The 21,899-nt window shown below is 38.6% G+C and overlaps 1 protein-coding gene across 2 annotated transcripts in view; it reads left to right on the forward strand.

Moving 5' to 3' along the window:
- The window catches only part of RNF128 (ring finger protein 128), a gene marked incomplete at its 5' end in the record, with an annotated part of 98,280 nt that overhangs the window by 61,038 nt on the left and 15,343 nt on the right, over positions 1 to 21,899 (forward strand). For both annotated transcript variants that reach the window (XM_082681841.1, XM_082681840.1), the window contains one exon: positions 3,164 to 3,411. In XM_082681841.1, coding sequence (XP_082537967.1) covers positions 3,164 to 3,411 — 248 coding nt within the window. The remainder of the gene's footprint in view (positions 1 to 3,163; positions 3,412 to 21,899) is intronic.

Raw genomic sequence — 21,899 nt, forward strand, 5'->3', positions numbered from 1 at the left:
GGGCTGTACGGATGCCTTTTTAAAATGTCCGTTCAAAATTGTTGAAATTAAGTATTTGTGTAAAACTTTTTGTTACTTGGGAATTTAACTTATATGGAATACCTAATTCTCTGACAATACCAGATAAAGGAAGGCGTTACTGTAGTTAATTAAGACAGTCTCTGCCCTTAAAATGTTCTTTAGAGAGGGGGTAACAGAGGAGCAAAGAGGGAGCATTTACATTCTCACTTGGAACTCGGGAAAATAACACAGGAGGCAGCATTTGAGCTGGGACTTGAGTAACACATAGACAGGCAGAGAAGGAAGGGGGAGTGTCAGAGCAGATGTAGAGCATTTTAGGCTGAGACAACAGAATGAGCAAAAGGAAAGTTATGAAGAGTGAATGACACTAGCCGATCCCATGTGGCTGGATCTAAGTGTTCATGAGATGGGGGTGTAGTGGAGGTACATCATACTGGAAAAGTTCGCTTGGGACCAGATAATGTAAGGCTTTAAATGCTAGGCCAAGGAGTCAGAAATTTAATGAGTAATAAGGAGCCATTAAAGACTTTTGAGTAGGGAAGAGGCATGATCCAACCAAGTGATGACAAATGTCAACCAGGAAGGCTGATGAAACTTTAAGGGAAGGGGGAAAATTGGAGTTAGAGTGACCAGTTAGGAGGTTACTGAAGTAGCTCAGGCAAGGAAATTATGAGGGCCTACATTATAGGGCAGCAGGAATGGAACAGAGGATCTGATAATGGGAGATGCCAAGGAAGTATTATCTACATGACAGACTAGGTTAGCAGTGAGTATTCAAATGTGATTCTGAGGTTACTAAACCCGGTGACCAGAGGGTTGTGATGCCATTAAGTGTGATCAGGAACAGTGGAGGGGGAGCAGTTTTTAAATAGTTGCAAGGGTGTAAGGAGGAGGAGATATATAATAATGCTTAGAAATAGATCTTTTATATGATTAGAAAGCTAATTCAATAGATAGTTGGACTACATATAGCATATATGAATATGAATTGGGGCGATTGAGGCACAGCATTGTTCCTTATGTGTAGACAATGTATATTTCTTGACTATCCTTGTTTTTTATTTTTTCTCTTTCCTACCCTAAATTTATTTTATTTTATTTATTTATTTATTTTACATCTTTATTGGAGTATAATTGCTTTACAATGGTGTGTTGTTTCTGCTTTATAACAAAGTGAATCAGTTATACATATACACATGTTCCCATGTCTCTTCCCTCTTGCGTCTCCCTCCCTCCCACCCTCCCTATCCCACCCCTCCAGGTGGTCACAAAGCACAGAGCTGATCTCCCTGTGCTATGCGGCTGCTTCCCACTAGCTATCTACCTTACGTTTGGTAGTGTATATATGTCCATGCCTCTCTCTCGCTTTGTCACAGCTTACCCTTCCCCTTCCCCATATCCTCAAGTCCATTCTCTAGTATCCTTGTTTTTTAATCTCCACTTGACCGCAATGGCCAGTATGTTCCTGAGCATCCAGCCCTGCCACCCACCTCATATCTTCTAAAAGAATGAAAACTTACTTCTGTTAGTCAAAAACATTTAGAAGGACACATGTGTGATTTAAAAAGAAATCTTTAAAATTATCATGTATTCCAAAACCTCATTTTTAGAATGATATATGCTTTCAAAAATTATTCAGGTTACAATATCAGAAATGAACGCTAGGTTATATAGTTAATCAAAACTTTATAGCCAGAAATTTTCCTGATAGATGGCTTGTAGTGAAAAGCCAAATAGTGACAAAAGAGAATTGAAATAATTTCTGTGCTTTTAGTGCCAAAGCTAGAAATGTAAAGCCCCCAAATAAAGAGAAAAATGAGCCTCTCTCTTGCAAAATAGCCAGTTCTTTAGGACTATTTGCATTATATACTGATAGAGGAAAGAGATGCAAAGAAGACATTTCAGCCTCGTTCACTTCCCATTGCTTCTGAGATTTTCCTCATGTAAATGGGAAGAGAGTGAGTCGTCAGTGTTACCAAACTGAGTAATGGCAAATGAGTCAGCAAAGTTATATAAAAGGGTTTAACTAAATGGCTGTCATATGTAAAAATAATGTCTTTTGGAACTTTAAGGATCTTTAATAATACCCTATGAATATATTTTTTGAATTGGTAACTTCAAGTGAGAAGAGGATCTTGATCTTTCGTAGACTTTGGCCACTGGGGGCCATAAACTTGAGGGATTACTTGCATAATAATTCTGCTATATACATTGCCATTTAAGGTTTGTACTCTTGATTTGATCCACTGAAAGTGTGAATGCTATTAACATTCAAAGAACTCTATTCTCTTCCTAAAGATTATTGGTCTCAGGTCATTTAAACTAGAAGGAATATAAACCGTGATAAGCGTTGGAATGGTGAGAGTAATCTAACATTCACACACCACTGGGAAAGATAATGTCTGTTCTTTATTTTTATCATAAGATTTATAAAGTCAGTAAAGTGGGAGATGTTATAGAGATTTGGCCTTTAGACTAAGACTTATAGATGATTAGACTAAGTAATAAGTTTAGTCTGATTTCAGACTTGACTTTAGGTGGGGTTGAATAGAAACACATTTCTATCAATTTTACATGTTATATTCATTGCTAACCTGATTAGGTCCATGCAAAACCTTAGAGCATCTTGGACAAATTTTATATTGCTCTTGAGGATATAGAAAAATGGCACATGGACATATATATAGGTTGTCCATTTGGGCTTGTAATCATTATTTGTCTCAAATTACTAATCCTGATATGTAGATCCTTATACATTTTAGTAGTGAGCTCATGAGATAGTCTATCACTTCATAAATTGGGAAACATATAGTTAAATAGTTTTGTCTTTCTCAAATCTCAGATTCTCTAGGAGAATCCCCTACCATCCAGGTGACTACTTGTCTTTAAGAAAGCCTTCATGTAAGAGGCAAATTGGGTCCCAAACCCAATACTTTTGAATTATAGGTGGCAAACCTGAGGGGAGGGGAGGTATTTGTTGTATATCATAGCTTCCTTACTAAACTATGAGTTCCTTAAGATCAGTAACCAAGTCTCAGCATGTTTATGTTTCATTGAGTGTCATTTAAAATCATTTTAGCAATTGGATTTTTATACTAAGAATGCTTTACCAAACTAAAACTGAATTCCTTTTCTTTTACAGGTGCAGGAGACATTGTTGCAATCATGATTGGCAATCTGAAAGGCACAAAAATTCTACAGTCTATTCAAAGAGGCATACAAGTAACAATGGTCATTGAAGTAGGGAAAAAACATGGACCTTGGGTGAATCACTATTCAATTTTCTTCGTTTCTGTGTCCTTTTTTATTATTACGGCAGCAACTGTGGGCTATTTTATCTTTTATTCTGCTCGAAGATTACGGAATGCGAGAGCTCAAAGCAGGAAGCAGGTTTGTAATGGCCTTTCTTCCAATTTAAAAATATTTTACTGTTTTAATTGTAGATTCAGTGTCATGCATTTTAATATTCTTCACTTGCTGGACAATGATCCATGCATATGTTTTGTGAAAACTGGTAGTTTTTAAAAGTATGTCACCTTCTATCCTCTGAGATCTCTTATTTTCTGAAATTTGTCTATGGCCTTAATCCTGCCTGGTTAAGTCTTCTAATACCTCATTAGGGAGCACAGCCAGCATTTAAGTATATATGGATGTAAATACATATGTTCATTTACACATTTTTTCTAAATTACAAAAGCATTTCATACGCAATATAGAAAATTTAGAAACTAGAAAGTACAAGGGAAAAAAACCTTCACCCAAAACTCCATATAACAACAACAACAAAACTGTAGTCACCACCCAAAGGTAATCACTGTTATTTTACATGTAAGTGTGTGCCTGTACATTGTGCATTTGCATTTGAGGGCAGGGCTGGGAAGAGAGACTAGGCTGAATGTCATGAGTAGGCAAGTTTAAAGATCTAATTGTGCATCATATAGTACTAGGCTCCAAACAGAGTCACATATTCATAATCTCTCCCATATTTTAACAACTGATGTATAAACAGGTACAAAGTACAGAAATAATAGAACAAAAATACCAAAGCGTCACTGAACAGGGAAGAACCTCTGGTTATGTGGCATTGATCCTACCACATTTAAAGTGCCCCTCATTCCTCTTATATCCTCGCTTCTCTTCCATACCCAGCTTAACTTCCATGGCCACTCCCATGCGTACGTCTTCAGTTTCCTTGGCCCTTCTCTCTCTTTTTTAACTTGCTGTCAAAACCCAACCCTGATTAAATCCTACTTCCCACCTACTCTATGCCAGTTCTTTGCTTAGCGGAAGTAGGAGACAAACATTAGCATCTATACAGGCTAATCTCATTTTTAAATTTATAATCACAAACTCAGAGTGAGTTTGCTTACTGCTGCCCAACAATCAGGCCATGTTTTCTTAACAATTTCCTCTCCTTTCCTAGGTTACTAATCATACATATTCCTTTCTCCTTAAACCTCCAACACGTCCTCCAACTTTACTCTCAACTTGTATTTTGGATCTTATTCCACTGAGAAAATTGAAGTAATCAAGAGTACTTCCACAAGCTTCCACCACATGTACCCATCTATCTGCATCTGTGTCTATACCCGATATCCTCTGCCTTGTCTTCTGTTGCTGTAGACACCCAAACATGCTATTAATTGCTTCCATTTTCAGAAGAACTTCTCTTGACCCCAGGCCAGAAACCTTGGAGTAAATTCTTTATTCTTCTCTTTCTCTCACTTCCCGCGTAACCTCCATCAGCAAGTCCTGTTGTTTTCTACCTTCATTATATATCCAGAATCCGATTACTTCTCACCACTCCCATTGCTTCTACCCTGGTCCATGCCACCGTCATTTCTTAACCTCCTCTCCTTCTCGAGAATTCTCAACACAACAGCAGAGTGGTGTGCCGCTTCTCCAGAATGATTAGTAGGGATTTAAGGCTTTCAGCTGATCATATAGTAGAGGCCAGATTGTATTTTATATGTACTGAGAAGTTCCTCCAAAGGCAGTGAAATTCTGGCCACTTCATGCACTCTATCTCGAATAAGCAAAGATGAACCCAATTTATTTGAGAGTAGGGAAGCAGTGAGGATTTCTGTATGGCAAGAAAGTTAATTAAATTTGGGAACAGATGAAAAATTGAAATCGTGTTCTAAAACCTTTGTAAAGATTTAGACACCAGCATGTGGTAATGAGTGATGATTATCTCAATGTTTAAAGTTAATTGACTTCTGTACTTCTCCTTAGAGAAGCAGCTTATCACACTGGTGGCAGGTTCAGCCCGTTACTAGTTGTAGTCAAAAGGATGTTTAAAATTCCTGTGCCAGGCCATTCAATAGTTTCACACTGTGTTAATATTTGGCATTTGTATATAGTGCTGATCTTATCTCTGAAGTTGAAAAGAAATTGGTATCCAGTATGACGAACTATTCAAATGTTATAGTTACAATGACAAGAGTGTTTGGTTCAAAGTTTATAGTTACAGTGACAAGAGTGTTTGGTTTGTGCGTGTTCATGGTGGGGTATGTATTTCTGTATGCCAAGTGCTATATTAAATCTATTAATGTGGTATTAAAACCCATAAGCAAGTAATACAGTTTATAAAGAACTGTCTGGTGTTGCACAAGCTCCATTGGATATTTGACTCCGGTCTCATCACTCAAGTAAATTTCATAGTTTATAATATATCTTAAGAAAATCAACTTCTGTACACATGGTTAAGAATAGCATTAAAACTTCTCACCTCACCAGTACTGAACCAAGGTGGCAGAGTAGAAGGACGTGCTCTCACTCCCTCTTGTGAGAACACCAGAATCACAACTAGCTGCTGGACAATCATCGACAGAAAGACACTGGAACTCACCAAAAATGATATCCCACATCCAAATACAAAGGAGAAGCCACAATGAGACGGTAGGAGGGGCGCAGTCACAGTAAAATCAAATCCCATAACTGCTGGGTGGGTGACTCACAGACTGGAGAACACCTATACCACAGAAGTCCACCCATTGGAGTGAAGATTCTGAGCCCCACATCGAGCTTCCCAACCTGGGGGTCCAGCAACGGGAGGAGGAATTCCTAGAGAATCAGACTTTGAATGCTAGTGGGATTTGACTGCAGGACATAGACAGGATTGGGGGAAACAGAGACTCCACTCTTCCAGGGCACACACAAAGTAGTGTGTGTATTGGGACCCAGGGGAAGGAGCAGTGACCCCATAGGAGACTGAACCAGACCTACCTGCTAGTGTTGGAGGGTCTCCTGCAGAGGTGGGCAGTGGCTGTGGCTCACCGTGGGGACAAGGACACTGATGGCAGAAGCTCTGGGAAGTACTCCTTGGCGTGAGCCCTCCCAGAGTCCACCACTAGCCCCACCAAACAGCCCAGGTAGGCTCCAGTGTTGGGTCGCCTCAGGCCAAACAACCAACAGGGAGGGAATCCAGCCCCACCCATCAGCAGTCAAGTGGATTAAAGTTTTACTGAGCTCTACCCACCAAAGCAACAGTCAGCTCTACCCACCACCAGTCCCTCCCATCAGGAAACTTGCACAAGCCTCTTAGATAGCCTCATCTACCAGAGGGCAGACAGCAGAAGGAAGAACTACAATCCTGCAGCCTGTGGAACAAAAACCACATTCACAGAAAGATAGACAAGATGAAAAGGCAGAGGGCTATCTACCAGATAAAGGAACAAGATAAAACCCCAGAAAAACAACTAATAGAAGTGGAAATAGGCAACCTTCCAGAAAAAGAATTCAGAATAATGATAGTGAAGATGATCCAGGACCTCGGAAAAAGAATGGAGGCAAAGATCGAGAAGATGCAAGAAATGTTTAACAAAGACCTAGAAGAATTAAAGAACAAACAAACAGAGATGAACAATACAATAACAAATGAAAACTACACTAGAAGGAATCAATAGCAGAATAACTGAGGCAGAAGAATGGATAAGGGACCTGGAAGGCAGAAGGGTGGAATTCACTGCCGCAGAACAGAATAAAGAAAAAAAGAATTAAAATAAATGAAGACAGCCTACGAGACCTCTGGGACAACATTAAACACAACAACATTCGCATTATAGGGGTGCCAGAAGGAGAAGAGAGAAAGGACCAGAGAAAATATTTGAAGAGATTATAGTTGAAAACGTCCCTAACATATGAAAGGAAATAGCCACCCAAGTCCAGGAAGCACAGTGAGTCCCATACAGGATAAACCCAAGGAGAAACACGCCAAGACACATAGTGATCAAATTGGCAAAAATTAAAGACAAATTATTGAAAGCAGCAAGGGAAAAACAACAAATAACATGCAAGGGAACTCCCATAAGGTTAACAGCTGATTTCTCAGCAGAAACTGTACAAGCCAGAACGGAGTGGCATGATATACTTAAAGTGATGAAAGGGAAGAACCTACAACCAAGATTACTCTACCCTGCAAGGATCTCATTCAGATTCGATGGAGAAATCAAAAGCTTTACAGACAAGCAAAAGCTAAGAGAATTCAGCACCACCAAACCAGCTCTACAACAAATGCTAAAGGAACTTATCTAAGTGGGAAACACAAGAGAAGAAAAGGACCTACAAAAACAAACCCAGGGGCTTCCCTGGTGGCGCACTGGTTGGGAGTCTGCCTGCTGATGCGGGGGACACGGGTTTGTGCCCTGGTCCAGGAAGATCCCACATGCCGCAGAGTGCCTGGGCCTGTGAGCCATAGCCACTGAGCCTGCATGTCCGAGGCCTGTGCTCCGCAGCATGAGAGGCCACAACAGTGAGAGGCCCGCATACCGCAAAAAAAAAAAAAAAAACCCAAAACAATTAAGGAAATGGTCATAGGAACATACATATCGATAATTACCTTAAACAGAAATGGATTAAATGCTCCAACCAAAAGACACAGGCTTGCTGAATGGATACAAAAACAAGACCCATATATATGCTGTCTACAAGAGACCCACTTCAGACCTAGGGACACATACAGACTGAAAGTGAGGGGATGGAAAAAGATATTCCATGCAAATGGAAATCAGAAGAAAGCTGGAGTACCAATACTCATATCAGATAAAATAGACTTTAAAATAAAGAATGTTACAAGAGACAAGGAAGCACACTGCATATTGATCAAGGGATCAATCCAAGAAGAAGATATATCAATTTAAAATATATATACATAAGGCAACTGCTAACAGCTCTAAAAGAGGAAATTGACAGTAACACAATAATAGTGGGGGACTTTAACACCTCACTTACACCAATGGACAGATCATCCAAACAGAAAATTAGTAAGGAAACACAAGCTTTAAGTGACACAATAGACCAGATAGATTTAATTGATATTTATAGGACATTCCACCCAAAAACAGCAGATTACACTTTCTTCTCAAGTGTGCATGGAACATTGTCCAGGATAGATCACATCTTGGGTCACAAATCAAGCCTCAGTAAATTTAAGAGAATTGAAATCATATCAAGCATCTTTTCTGACCACAACACTATGAGATTAGAAATGAATTATAGGAAAACAAACGTAAAAAACACAAACACATGGAGGCAAAACAATACATTACTAAATAACCAAGAGATCATTGAAGAAATCAAAGAGGAAATCAAAAATACCTAGAGACAAATGACAGTGAAAACACGATGATCCAAAACCTATGGGATGCAGCAAAAGCAGTTCTAAGAGGGAAGTTTATAGCTATACAAGCCTACCTCAAGAAACAAGAAAAATCTCAAATAAACAATCTAACCTTACACCGAAAGGAACTAGAGAAAGAAGAACAAACAAAACCTGAAGTTAGCAGAAGGAAAGAAATCATAAAGATCAGAGCAGAAATAAATGAAATAGAAACTAAGAAAACTATAGCAAAGATCAATAATACTATGAGCTGGTTCTTCGAAAAGATAAACAAAATTGATAAACCATTAGCCAGACTCATCAAGAAAAAGAGAGGACAGAAATCAATAAAATTAGAAAGAAAAAGGAGAAGTTACAACAGACACCGCAGAAATACAAAGCATCCTGAGAGACTACTACAAGCAACTGTATGCCAATAAAATGGACAACCTGGAAGAAACGGACAAATTCTTAGAAAGGTATAACCTTCCAAGACTGAACCAGGAAGAAATACAAACTATGAACAAACCAATCACAAGTGATGAAATTGTGAAATTAAAAATCTTCCAACAAACAGAAGTCCAGGACCGGGCTTCCCTGGTGGCGCAGTGATTGAGAGTCCGCTGGGCGATGCAGGGGACACGGGTTTGTGCCCCGGTCCGGGAAGATCCCACATACCACGGAGCGGCTAGGCCTTTGAGCCATGGCTGCTGAGCTTGCGCGTCTGGAGCCTGTGCTCCACAATGGAAGAGGCCACAACAGTGAGAGGCCCGTGTACCGCAAAAAAAAAAAAATGTCCAGGACCAAATGGCTTCACAGGTGAATTCTATCAAACCTTTAGAGGAGAGCTAACACCCATCCTTCTCAAACTCTTCCAAAAAATTTCAGAGGAACACTCCCAAACTCATTCTATGAGGCCACTATCACCCTGATACCAAAACCAGACAAAGATACTACAAAAACAGAAAATTACAGACCAATGTCACTGGTTAATATAGATGGAAAAATCCTCAGCAAAATACTAGCAAATAGAGTCCAACAACACATTAAAAGGCTCATACACCATGATCAAGTGGGATTTATCCCAGGGATGCAAGGATTCTTCAATATACGCAAGTCAATGTGATACACCATATTAACAAATGGAAGAAGAAAAACCATATGATCATCTAAATAGATGCAGAAAAAGCTTTTGACCAAATTCGACACCGATTTATGATAAAAACTCTCCAGAAAGTGGGCATACATGGAACCTACCTCAACATAATAAAGGCCATATATGACAAATCCACAGCAAACATCATTCTCAATGGTGAAAAACTGAAACCATTTCCTCTAAGATCAGGAACAAGACAAGGATGTCCACTCTCACCACTATTATTCAACATAGTTTTGGAAGTCCTAGCCACGGCAATCAGAGAAGAAAAGGAAATAAAAGGAATACAAATTGGGAAAGAAGAAGCAAAACTGTCAGTGTGTGCAGATGACATGATACTATACATAGAGAATCCTAAAGATGCCACCAGAAAACTACTAGGGCTAATCAATGAATTTGGTAAAGTTGCAGGATAGAAAATTAATGCACAGAAATCTCTTGCATCCTATACACTAATGATGAAAAATCTGAAAGAGAAGTTAAGGAAACAATCCCTTTTACCATTGCAACAAAAAGAATAAAATACCTAGGAATAAACCTACCTAGGGAGACAAAAGACCTGTATGCAGAAAACTATAAGACACTGATGAAAGAAATTAAAGATGATACCAACAGATGGAGAGATGTACCATGTTCTTGGATTGGAAGAATCAATATTGTGAAAATGATTATACTATCCAACGCAATCTACAGATTCAATGCAATCCCTATCAAATTACCAATGGCATTTTTTACGGAACTAGAACAAAAAATCTTAAAATTTGTATGGAGACACAAAACACCCCGAATAGCCAAAGCAGTCTTGAGGGAGAAAAACGGAGCTGGAGGAATCAGACTCCCTGACTTCACACTATACTACCAAGCTACAGCAATCAAGACAATATGGTAGTGGCACAAAAAGAGACACATAGATCAATGGAACAAGATTGAAAGCCCAGAGGTAAACCCACCCACCTATGGTCAACTAATCTATGACAAAGGAGGCAAGGATATACAATGGAGAAAAGACAGCCTCTTCAATAAGTGGTGCTGGGAAAACTGGACAGCTACATGTTAAAGAATGAAATTAGAACACTCCCTAACACCATACACAAAAATAAACTCAAATGCATTAGAGATCTAAATGTAAGACCGGACACTATAAAACTCTTAGAGGGAAACATAGGAAGAACACTGTTTGACATAAATCACAGCAAGATCTTTTTTGATCCACCTCCTAGAGTAATGGAAATAAAAACAAAAATAAACCAATGGGACCTAATGAAACTTAAAAGCTTTTGCACAGCAAAGGAAACCATAACCAAGACGAAAAGACAACCCTCAGAGTGGGAGAAAATATTTGCAAATGAATCAATGGACAAAGGATTAATCTCCAAAATGTATAAACAGTTCATGCAGCTGAATATTAAAAAAACAAACAATCCAATCCAAAAATGGGCAGAAGACCTAAATAGACATTTCTCCAAAGAAGACATACAGATGGCCAAGAAGCACATGAAAAGCTGCTCAACATCACTAATTATTAGAGAAATGCAAATCAAAACTACAATGAGGTATCACCTCACACCAGTTAGAATGGCCATCATCAGAAAATCTACAAACAACAAATGCTGGAGAGGGTGTGGAGAAAAGGGAACCCTCTTACACTGTTGGTAGGAATGTAAATTGATGCAGCCACTATGGAGAACAGTATGGAGGTTCCTTAAAAAACTAAAAATAGAATTACCAAATGATCCAGTAATCTCACTGCTGGGCATATACCCAGAGAAAACCATAGTTCAAAAAGACACATGCACCCCAATGTTCATTGCTGCACTATTTACAATAGCCAGCTCATGGAAGCAACCTAAATGCCCATTGACAGATGAATGGATAAAGAAGATGTGGTACATATATACAATGGAATATTACTCAGCCATAAAAAGGAATGAAATTGGGTCATTTGTAGTGATGTGGATGGATCTAGAGACTGTCATACAGGGTGAAGTACGTCAGAAAGAGAAAAACAAGTATCGTATATTAACGCGTATATGTGGAACCTAGAAAAAGGGTACAGATGAACTGGTTTTCAGGGCAGAAATTGAGACACAGATGTAGAGAACAAACGTATGGACACCAAGAGAGGAAAGTGGCGGCGGGGTGGGGGTGGGGATGTGATGAATTGGGCAATTGGGATTGACATGTATACATTGATGTGTATAAAATTGATGACTAATAAGAACCTGCTGTATAAAAAAATAAAATTAAATTTAAAAACTTCTCACCTTTTAGAGAAGGCTTTTGAGAGGGCATTTTCCACTCCTTAATGGGTTATATCTGTTTATCCTTTGGTGACTAAAGGATTAAATATATGACTGATAATCACTTTTGCTTGTATATACTTGAGAGTGCTGAAATGTCATTTACATATTATTTAATTTTCCTGACTTCTTATTTTTAAAACATAAAGCTTGATGCATATGATAGTTATAACTATCACTAAATATTTAACTGCATTATACCAATTTTGCTGGTAAAAATAATACTGAAACTGAGTAATGAAAATTTACCTTTGTTAAAATTCATTAGAATGTTCAGGAGTATCTTCCCTCTGAACCATTATGACACATAGTAGATAATGTCAGGCAAACTGATAAATGTATAACCATAAATTTTGATGACCATAATGCCCAATTATAATGGACAGCATATAGTGGTCGTATGCCTGACATTCCGTAGTATGATGTGTCAGAACACACATCATCCCTGTTTTTGTGGATAGAAAGCTTTTAAACAAGATGAAAAATATCAATGGGTTGTGAATGAAAATAACATATTAGGCATTATATGGTGGATTCATGTCTTCACTGGGAACAACCCTAACCTAAGATAATGAAGATTATGGAAAACCTTCTGGCATGCTCAAACTAAACTGAGTTTGGGAGCCACCATTATCCACTTGACTCTGGCATGAGACACCCAGCATTTTTGGGATATAGTGCATGTACCTTAACCTTACTCAAGCAGTCCATACTCAGTGGAAACAAGGTATGTGTTGGATTAAATATTGGCCAGTGAAACAAAACAGGGCTCTAGGTGAAAGAGAAGCTGGCCTTCATATAATGGAACAAGCTGAATTTACTTTTAATGAAAACTGTCTTTCAGAAGAAAAGAAGTTACTCTCTGAAATAGATTGGTAGGAATCATCTTCCAAGAGCAGAGAAAAGAATGGGAATCCACTTGGAAAGCTGATAAAAACTTAGTAATATGGTCACACAGACCCAATACATAATGCTAGAGAATGTTAGCACTCAACACTTGGGAAGAGCATATACTCTGACACAACAGGGTCTGTTAACTATTTTACTCCAAATGGGGACCCAAGTAGTCATGGGGTAATGACCTTCCAATTTTAGTTATGGAAGTTCAGGAAGAGCATCTTTTTTAAAAAAAATAATAAATTTATTTATTTATTTATTTATTTATTTTATTTTTGGCTGTGTCGGGTCTTCGTTTCTGTGCGAGGGCTTTCCGTAGTTTGTGGCAAGCGGGGGACCACTCTTCATCGCGGTGTGCGGGCCTTTCACTGTTGCGGCCTCTCTTGTTGTGGAGCACAGGCTCCAGACGCGCAGGCTCAGTAGTTGTGGCTCACGGGCCCAGTCGCTCCATGGCATGTGGGATCCTCCCAGACCAGGGCTTGAACCCGTGTCCCCTGCATTGGCAGGCAGACTGTCAACCACTGCGCCACCAGGGAAGCCCCAGGAAGAGCATCTTTGAGACACATGCAGAGCCATAAACTTTCTGGGTGAAATTGTAACTTACATTGCTGATCTCTGACTCACCTCTCTGAAAGGATGGACCAAAATAAGATGAGTTATAAGAATAGGAATAATACTGAATGATACCCATGTATTCCCCATGGGAGGGAGACAGCCTTGCTGCACGACAGTCAATGGGAAAACTGTATAATAGTGTGAGTTGAGACAAATGATTGACTTTGTCCTCAGCTAACATGGAACCTAGAAATGACAGAATCATCACCACTGGTGGTAACACTTGTCCATAATAATATCTGGTATGTGGGCAAAGAACAGTTTCTTCTAGGAAGATTTAATAAACACTTCTGTGATACTTCCTGACTTCTTTTGTAACCAGATGAAACTGTATCATAACCATACTGTGATATGGCGTAATACTGGTATTGTTGGTAAGGTTCAACTGCCTTATATAAATACATCTTATGATAATGAAATGTATTGGGAAGCTGAACTAAAACCTCCCCAGGATGTGATACCAATGGAGAGTGACTGGCCTGAGGAAGAATTAGATATAGTTTATTACTTTAAATAGCTCTGTACAAGTTCATCCCAAAGTTCAAGTGGCCATAGATCAAGGGAGTAAAGAGATAATTAAATTGGTACATCAATATAAAGATGTTTTAAATGGTCTTATAGATGGGAAGGATTATTTCTTTGAGCCTATTTTCATCCTTCATTGCCTTCTGCAAGTATTAGATATGGTTATGTTGTTCTTCCTTACTTTATATATAAATGCTGTACTAATTGTAAAAGCCCAAAATGACTGTTTTGTTGTTAAAAAGACCATGATTGAGAGAGAGAATAGATTGTAAGGAAAGAGACAACACAGTAGATCTAGCTGCTTACTCCTTGAAAGTCTCCAAGGAAACCACGCTTGGCCCTTGGCCAGCCCTGGGAATGTGGTCGTCAAATGGTTTTATTTTCTTTGTTTTGTTTTGTTTTGTTTGCTTTTCTGTTTTCTTCCAGTTTTATTGAGATATAATTGACTTATAGCACTGTATAAGTTTAAGGTGTACAACACAATGATTTGACTTACATACGTCCTGAAATGATTAACACAGTAGGTTTAGGGAACATCCATCGTCTCGTGTAGATACACATTAAAGAAATAGAAAAAAATATTTTTTCCCTTGTGATGAGAACTCCTAGAATTTACTCTCTTAATAACTTTCATTTATAATATATAGCAGTGTTAATTATACTTGTCATGTTGTACATTATATCCCTAGTACTTACTTATCTTATAATTGCAAGTTTGTAGCTTTTGACTACCTTCATCTAATTCCCCCTTCCCCCACCATCCACCTCTGGTAGTCACAAATCTGATCTCTTTTTCTGTAAGTTTGTTTGGTTGGTTTTTGCCTGCGCCACGCGGCATGTGGGATTTTAGTTCCCCGACCAGGGATCGAACCTGCGCCCCCTGCAGTGGAAGCGCGGAGTCTTAACCATTGGACCGCCAGGGAAGTCCCAAGTTTGTTTGTTTTTGAAATATAATTGACCTACAACGCTATGTTAGTTCCTGGTATGTAACACAGTGATTCAATATTTCTATGCATTTGAAAATGATTGCCATGATTGTCTAGTTGTCATTTGTTACCATAAAAAGATATTACATAATTATTGACCGTATTCCACACACTGTGCATTTCATACCGGTGACTCATTTATTTTGTAACTGAAACTTGTGCCTCTTTATCTCGCTGTATACAATGGAATATTACTCAGCCATAAAAAATGAAATCTTAACCATTTGCGACAACATGAATGGATCTAGAAGATATTATGCTAAGTGAAATAAGTCAGGCAGAGAAAGACAAATACTGTATGATTTCACTTATATGTGGAATCTAAAGAACAAAACAAATGAACAAACATAACCAAATAGAAACAGAGTCATAGATACAGAGAACAAACAGGTGGTTGCCAGAGGTGGGGGGCAGTGGGGGGAGGAGAGAAATAGTTGAGGGAGATTAAAAGGTACAGACTTTCAGTTACAAAATAAATGAGTCAAAGTGTTCTTTATGTTAGTGATTGATGATTTTGTTATACACATCTAGAGCAACAATCAGGATAAATAATATGCACCTGGTTTTGTTGTTGGGGTCCTGAGTTTGGAGCAGCATGGCCAACTGCTAGCAGAATTATCTAGTGACCAGTCCCCCATCTGAGCCTCAGATCCTGAGACTCAAATTGGCTTCCTGGGCAGAGATATGTAACACATGTCCTTATACTTTGCTGCCAAAGAGATAGCACTCCTGTGTGGTCTCAGATGAGGAAGAACTTAGCTACATTAATGTCTTAAAATTTGTCCTTGAACTTAAAGCATGACTAAAAACTATCTGAAACATTTCTGGTTACATTAAATTTTCTCTACTGTCCTAGTATATGAAATTAACTGGAAGACTTACCAGGTGTCTGCATGCTGTACCACTAGCAATATATACATATTTGTAGTTGGTGCATTTGTATGTATCTGTTCCTGCCTGAATTTGAGATTTAGAGCCCTTTACAAAACCACTGCTTTGGCTCTTGTATAAGAAGAGCAGATTAAACAAATTCTTGTCTGAGTAGGACCTGGTTTTATAGTCTTTCTCTGACTTTCTCACTGGACAAAAGGAAGCTCTTAAAATGGGTCTGTCGGGATGTTTAAAAATATTCACTTACTCTAATAAAGGTTTTGATTGTCTTTCTTTGAAAAATGCTATAATCTGAGTCATAACCTATCTCCTAGGGTAAATTCCCCATTTTCTGACTGCTCTTCTTTACAGTGCATTTCCTCACACTGTTCACAGGGATCACCTTTGTGTAAGTGGTCTGTACTCCTATTTCTGTAGTTCCATAGACTTATGGGAAGCTGTTCTATAGTCTGCACCTCCTCTTTCCTTTAGGAATACTCTCATTCAAATATTATACAGAGGTTTTTTTGGGCTTTATCTTTTTTAATTGAAGTATAATTGACATACAGTATTATATTAGTTTCAGGTGTACAATACAGTGATTCCATGCCTAGGTTTTTGCTGGGGAAAAAAGTAGATTTCTCTCAGTTCTCATATATCTAAACAGCCACATCACTCAAACTTTGATTTTGTTCAGAGGAATGTATCTGAAGAAAAGAATCCTCTTACTATAATCCTTGATTTTAAGTATTCTGTTTTATAAATTCCGAGCCAAATTTTTATGAAAATTTTTATTTTAAAAAAGTGGTGAGGGACTTTCCTGGTGGCGCAGTGGTTAAGAATCTGCCTGCCAATGCAGGGGACCTGGGTTCAAGCCCTGGGCCGGGAAGATTCCACATGTCGCGGAGCACCTAAGCCCGCGCGCCATAACTACTGAAGCCCGCGTGCCTAGAGCCCGTGCTCCACAACAAGAGAAGCCACCACAATGAGAAGCCCGCACACCGCAACAAAGAGTAGCCCCCACTCAACGCAACTAGAGAAAGCCTGTGCACAGCAACGAAGACCCAATGGAGCCAAAAATAAATTTTTTAAAAAAGTGGTGACTTAAGAACAGGGAAATATAGTTTGCTTATATCTACCCTCTTTTCTTGCTTTTACATACCCCAATCCACTCCCTCCCCCCACCATCAAGTAATTAGGTTTGACTACGTGCCTAGTGTTATTCATGTGGGTTTCAGTTAAACTAAAAGCTGAATGCTGTGGGACCAAAACCCAGGTGACAAATAACCAGACTAAAACATTTATTTTACTTAGTTTGATATAAATTCACAGATGAACTAGGTAAAATATCTTTGAGTTCACTGTAATTTAAAAATTGAACATTGTAATATAGGGTAAGAATTGACCTGACTCTTCATTTTCAGTCCACTTAAAGTGTCACTCAGAAACAAAACAACTATACAGCTGAAATTCTTCAGTGACTAGAACCATCCCAGCTTTTGAATAGACTAATGGCATTAAGCTTCTGTTAAGAAAGTTGGCGAAAAACCAAGATGCTTTGAATCAATCTTCTACTCTGCCAAATATTCTTAGACCAGGTATCTCTTAGGATTGGGGAGAGGTGGGTAGAGTCTATTGATATAAAATACCTGTTTAAAAGAGCTCCCCAGGGCTTCCCTGGTGGCGCAGTGGTTAAGAATCCACCTGCCAATGCAGGAGACACAGGTTCGAGCCCTGGTCCGGGAAGATCCCACGTGATGCGGAGCAAATAAGCCCGTGTGCCACAACTACTCAGCCTGAGTTCTAGAGCCTGCGAGCCACAGCTACTGAGCCCGTGTGCTACAACAAAGAGTAGCCCCCGCTCGCCGCAACTAGAGAAAGCCCACGCACAGCAACGAAGACCCAACACAGCCAAAAATAAATTTATTAAAAAATATATATATATATATATATATATATAAGAGATCCCCAAATCACAGTAAGTAGCCAGTTGAGGAAGGATTTGAAGATTGGATAATAGCTGACTTTGAGGGGTTTTTTTCTTATTTCTTTCATTTATCTTCTTCACAAGGAATGTGAAGCCCTTTAAAGGTTTCTTTGCTGTTACACAGTGGAGGAAGTGTGCTATAGTGGAGAGATCATGGACTTTAAAGCCACATAGAACCTGGGCTTGAATTGAATAGCAGCTCTGCAACTAACCAGCTGCCTGGACTTTAGTCAAGCTTCAGAACCTTTTCTTGTCCATAAAATTTGGATATTAAAATACCTATTCCATAAGGTTGTTAATGTTTAAACAAGATGACACATGTAAAAAGCTTAGGGTTAAACCTGACGCATGGCAGGGGCCCAATACGTGTTCTCTAAACCTTTATTTTCCCAGATTTGATAGAATAGAAGCTTTTAATGAGTCAAACTTAGACGAGAAAATCATGAAAATCTGTTTTTCTAAACTCCGAAGCTATTCTTTGAGCAACTACTAGGCATTATGGGAATTTTTTTTAAATGATTAAGGACCAGTCTTCCACCTACTCACAATCTACTAGGAGAAAAAGACACATGAATAATACAACTACAGAATATAAGAGGTAGAAACAATGTGCTATTGGAATTTATAGGGTAGGGGAGAATTCTGATATGGTGGAGAGGTACTGAAAAGGTGTCCAAAGTAATTTGTGTAACAAAGTAGATATACTCTTGAAGTTCTGTTTTTTAAGGAATCAAATATAAATTAAAGTTTGCATTGGGGCATATTCTCTTTAAATGTTAAAGCCAGAAGTTTGACTTAAACAAAATTACCCAAACATATATTTAATATAAACTACTTGGTCTTAATTTTGTTCTCATATGTCAGTTTTTAGAGGAATGGATGCATCTTGGGAACTCCTGCTATCAGTGTGACAGTGAAATAGTTTGAGTACTGATGGCAGTTTTAAAAGTGACCTTTATTCAGGTTATAAAAATACAGTTTGTGCTTCTTAACAAAACCACATGTCGCTCCTCCATATTGAAAGAAATGTCTTTTCTTTATAAAAGCTTGGTAAGAGTTATTGGAAATACTCAAATTGCCCTTTAAAGGATTTTTTAAAATTCTAGGGCTGCTTCATAATCAAGTCCCTTGCTTAGGATCTTCTGGTTTTTTTTTTTTTTTGGATCTTCTGGTCTTAATGTAAGTTCCACTTTTCTCATTCACACAGACTTGGACATTACATTTAAAGTTTGTGTTCAATCCCATCTCTCAAATTAATTTGCATTAGTCTTGGATATAATCAAAGTTGTATAGTTAGCGTTCATCCCTGATGAATTGATGAACACTAGCACTGGAGACTCATGCATTTATATTTCATTGAATATTTTGGAATGAGAAATCAGACTATATAGATTTAATCAGGTAAATACACTAGAGATGTATTACTTCCTTGTGAGTGCATTTCCCCAGTTGTGTCATAGAGCTTGTTACTTAAACCTAAATCAGAAGTGCTCTAAAGACAGGTTGCAAAATGATTGTCAAAGACTTCTTATCAACTACATTTTTTCCTTGCCCAGTTTTCTCTTGTTGGCTCTATTTTTGTATCATTTGCATTTTTTTCATCTTCGTGTTGAAATAGCTCATGCTTTATAGGAAAAGAAAGTAGTGATGTTTGGAAATCTAGGCCAGGGCCAGAATCCTGTGGGCCTACTGGCTGTTCACTGTAAGGACTGGCCACAATTTGACAGACTGTAGAATCCAGGAGTTGGAAAAACTTCAGAAAGTTTTGGATGGTTGTATCGTAATGGAATCTTGGAATACGAAGAGCAGACTTCCAGTACCAGCCCTATCATTCAGAGGCTGCAGGCCCTTTTGGACAAGTTATTTTACTCTTCCAAGCCTCCACTTGCTCAACGTTAAAATGGAAATATCCTCTCCTTTAGGGGATTGTTGTGAGGATTAAATGAGGTAATATATATCAAAAATAATTATAAAATAACTATATAAATGTAAGGAAGTAGTACTAGCTTCCTGCTCCAAGCCACAGTAAACAAAAGATGGCTACCTTGAAGTCAGAGTTAAGTGTTCCCAAACTCTGGGCTTCAGTGGGACTGACACTAACCAACTCTGAGATTTTGAGCACAGCATTCTTTCTCTTTGGGCATCAGTTTCCTTATCTGTCAGATTAGATCTCAGGCTAGGTGAACTCTAAGAGTTTTCCAGCTCTAAAGATCCTAAGTGTATCTCCTTTCACTGTCACTCTATTATTTACTTGTGATGCAAGTGACAGAAGGGAAAATATTTAAGCTCAAAATGAAGTACCACGCTTCCCTGGTGGCGCAGTGGTTAAGAATCTGCCTGCCAATGCATGGACACGGGTTCAAGCCCTGGTCTGGGAAGATCCCACATGCCGTGGGGCAACTAAGCCCGTGCGCCACAACTACTCAGCCTGCGCTCTAGAACCCGCGAGCCACAAGTACTGAGCCCACGTGCCTAGAGCCCATGCTCCGCAACAAGAGAAGCCACCTCAATGAGAAGCCCGTGCACCACAACGAAGAGTAGCCCCCGCTTGCCACAACTAGAGAAAGCCCTCGCGCAGCAATGAAGACCCAACATAGCCAAGAAATAAAATAAATAAGTTTATTTAAAAAATTAAGTACCATCATAAAATTCCCCTTGTGAGTGAAATCCATGATTAAGTCTCAGAGAGTGAAAGGGCTTCGATTAATGCCTCTTTCCTTCTGAGAGCTAGGCCTTCCTATTAACTGTTTCTGTGAGCTATATTTGCCAGTCAGGTAACAATCTGAGAAGTTTCTGCTGCTACTATGCCAGCAAAGAAATATTTTGGCAGTAATGTCCTTGGCATCAAGCCAAATACGTTTCACAAAATGATATCTTATAGGAGGCAGGTTTGGGCATTAAGGAATTTCCTCACATATCTACACCCATGGATTATTCCCTTCCAAAATATATTTGCTACAGATATGTATAAATCTGTAATGCTAATTGATGAATAAATAGTACTTTATATTTTCATTTAATGAACATTTTATTGAGTGTCTGCTATCAGCCAGACATTATGCTGGATACTTTACTTAACGTTATCTCTAATTTTCATGTAACCTCAATGTCACCTAGGGGTCTCCCTGCTGGGGATGGAGGTACATACAGGGGGATGAGGAGTTGTTGACATCCTCACAAGACCTCTGGTTCTGAGCACCTACTTTCTGCTGAATTTCTATAAGTTTGTTCATTTTACAGTACAAAATAGGAAGATTGCTTATCATCTTGCCATGCTGCACATGCTATCTCTCTATTCCATACAGCATTCACCCAGGTGTGAAACCTAGCCTCTTCTTCAATTTACACATATAATATCTTCACTTGAGGCATTCGTGTATGTGGTAGATTTTACTGAAATAGAAGGAAGGTTAATTGTGGCATCACAAATAATTTCAAATTAACACCAAATATCTCATACCACCTGGGAGATTTTTCCTCCCACACAGAGGGATAGTCTCTCATTGATTCCTCTCTTTCTCACTTTTCCCTCACCTTTTAAATTTCCCCCTATACCTTAACCTCACTTCTGATTCAAATATATATATTTGAATATATATATATACACACATATATATATACACATATATATACACATATATATACACATATATATATACACATATATACACACACACACACGTGTGTATGTATATGGATAGATATAGATATGTATGTAATATTTTAGTCTTTGGTCCCTAAATGAGCCATGAACTTGCCTTTGCATATCCAAACTCATCTAGGTATATGTTCAGTGAAAAAAAAAAGGCTTACCACTCTCAGAATCCACCCTCCTTACAAGGCAGTAGTGGTTATAAACAGCAATTTTTTTCCCGAATACCAAATAACACTGTAAGGATTGGTATTATCCTCATTTTATAGATGAGTAAACAAGCTCAAAGGT

This window comes from Grampus griseus (genome assembly GCF_964374135.1).
Source record: "Grampus griseus genome assembly, chromosome: X".
Lineage (NCBI taxonomy): Eukaryota > Metazoa > Chordata > Mammalia > Artiodactyla > Delphinidae > Grampus > Grampus griseus.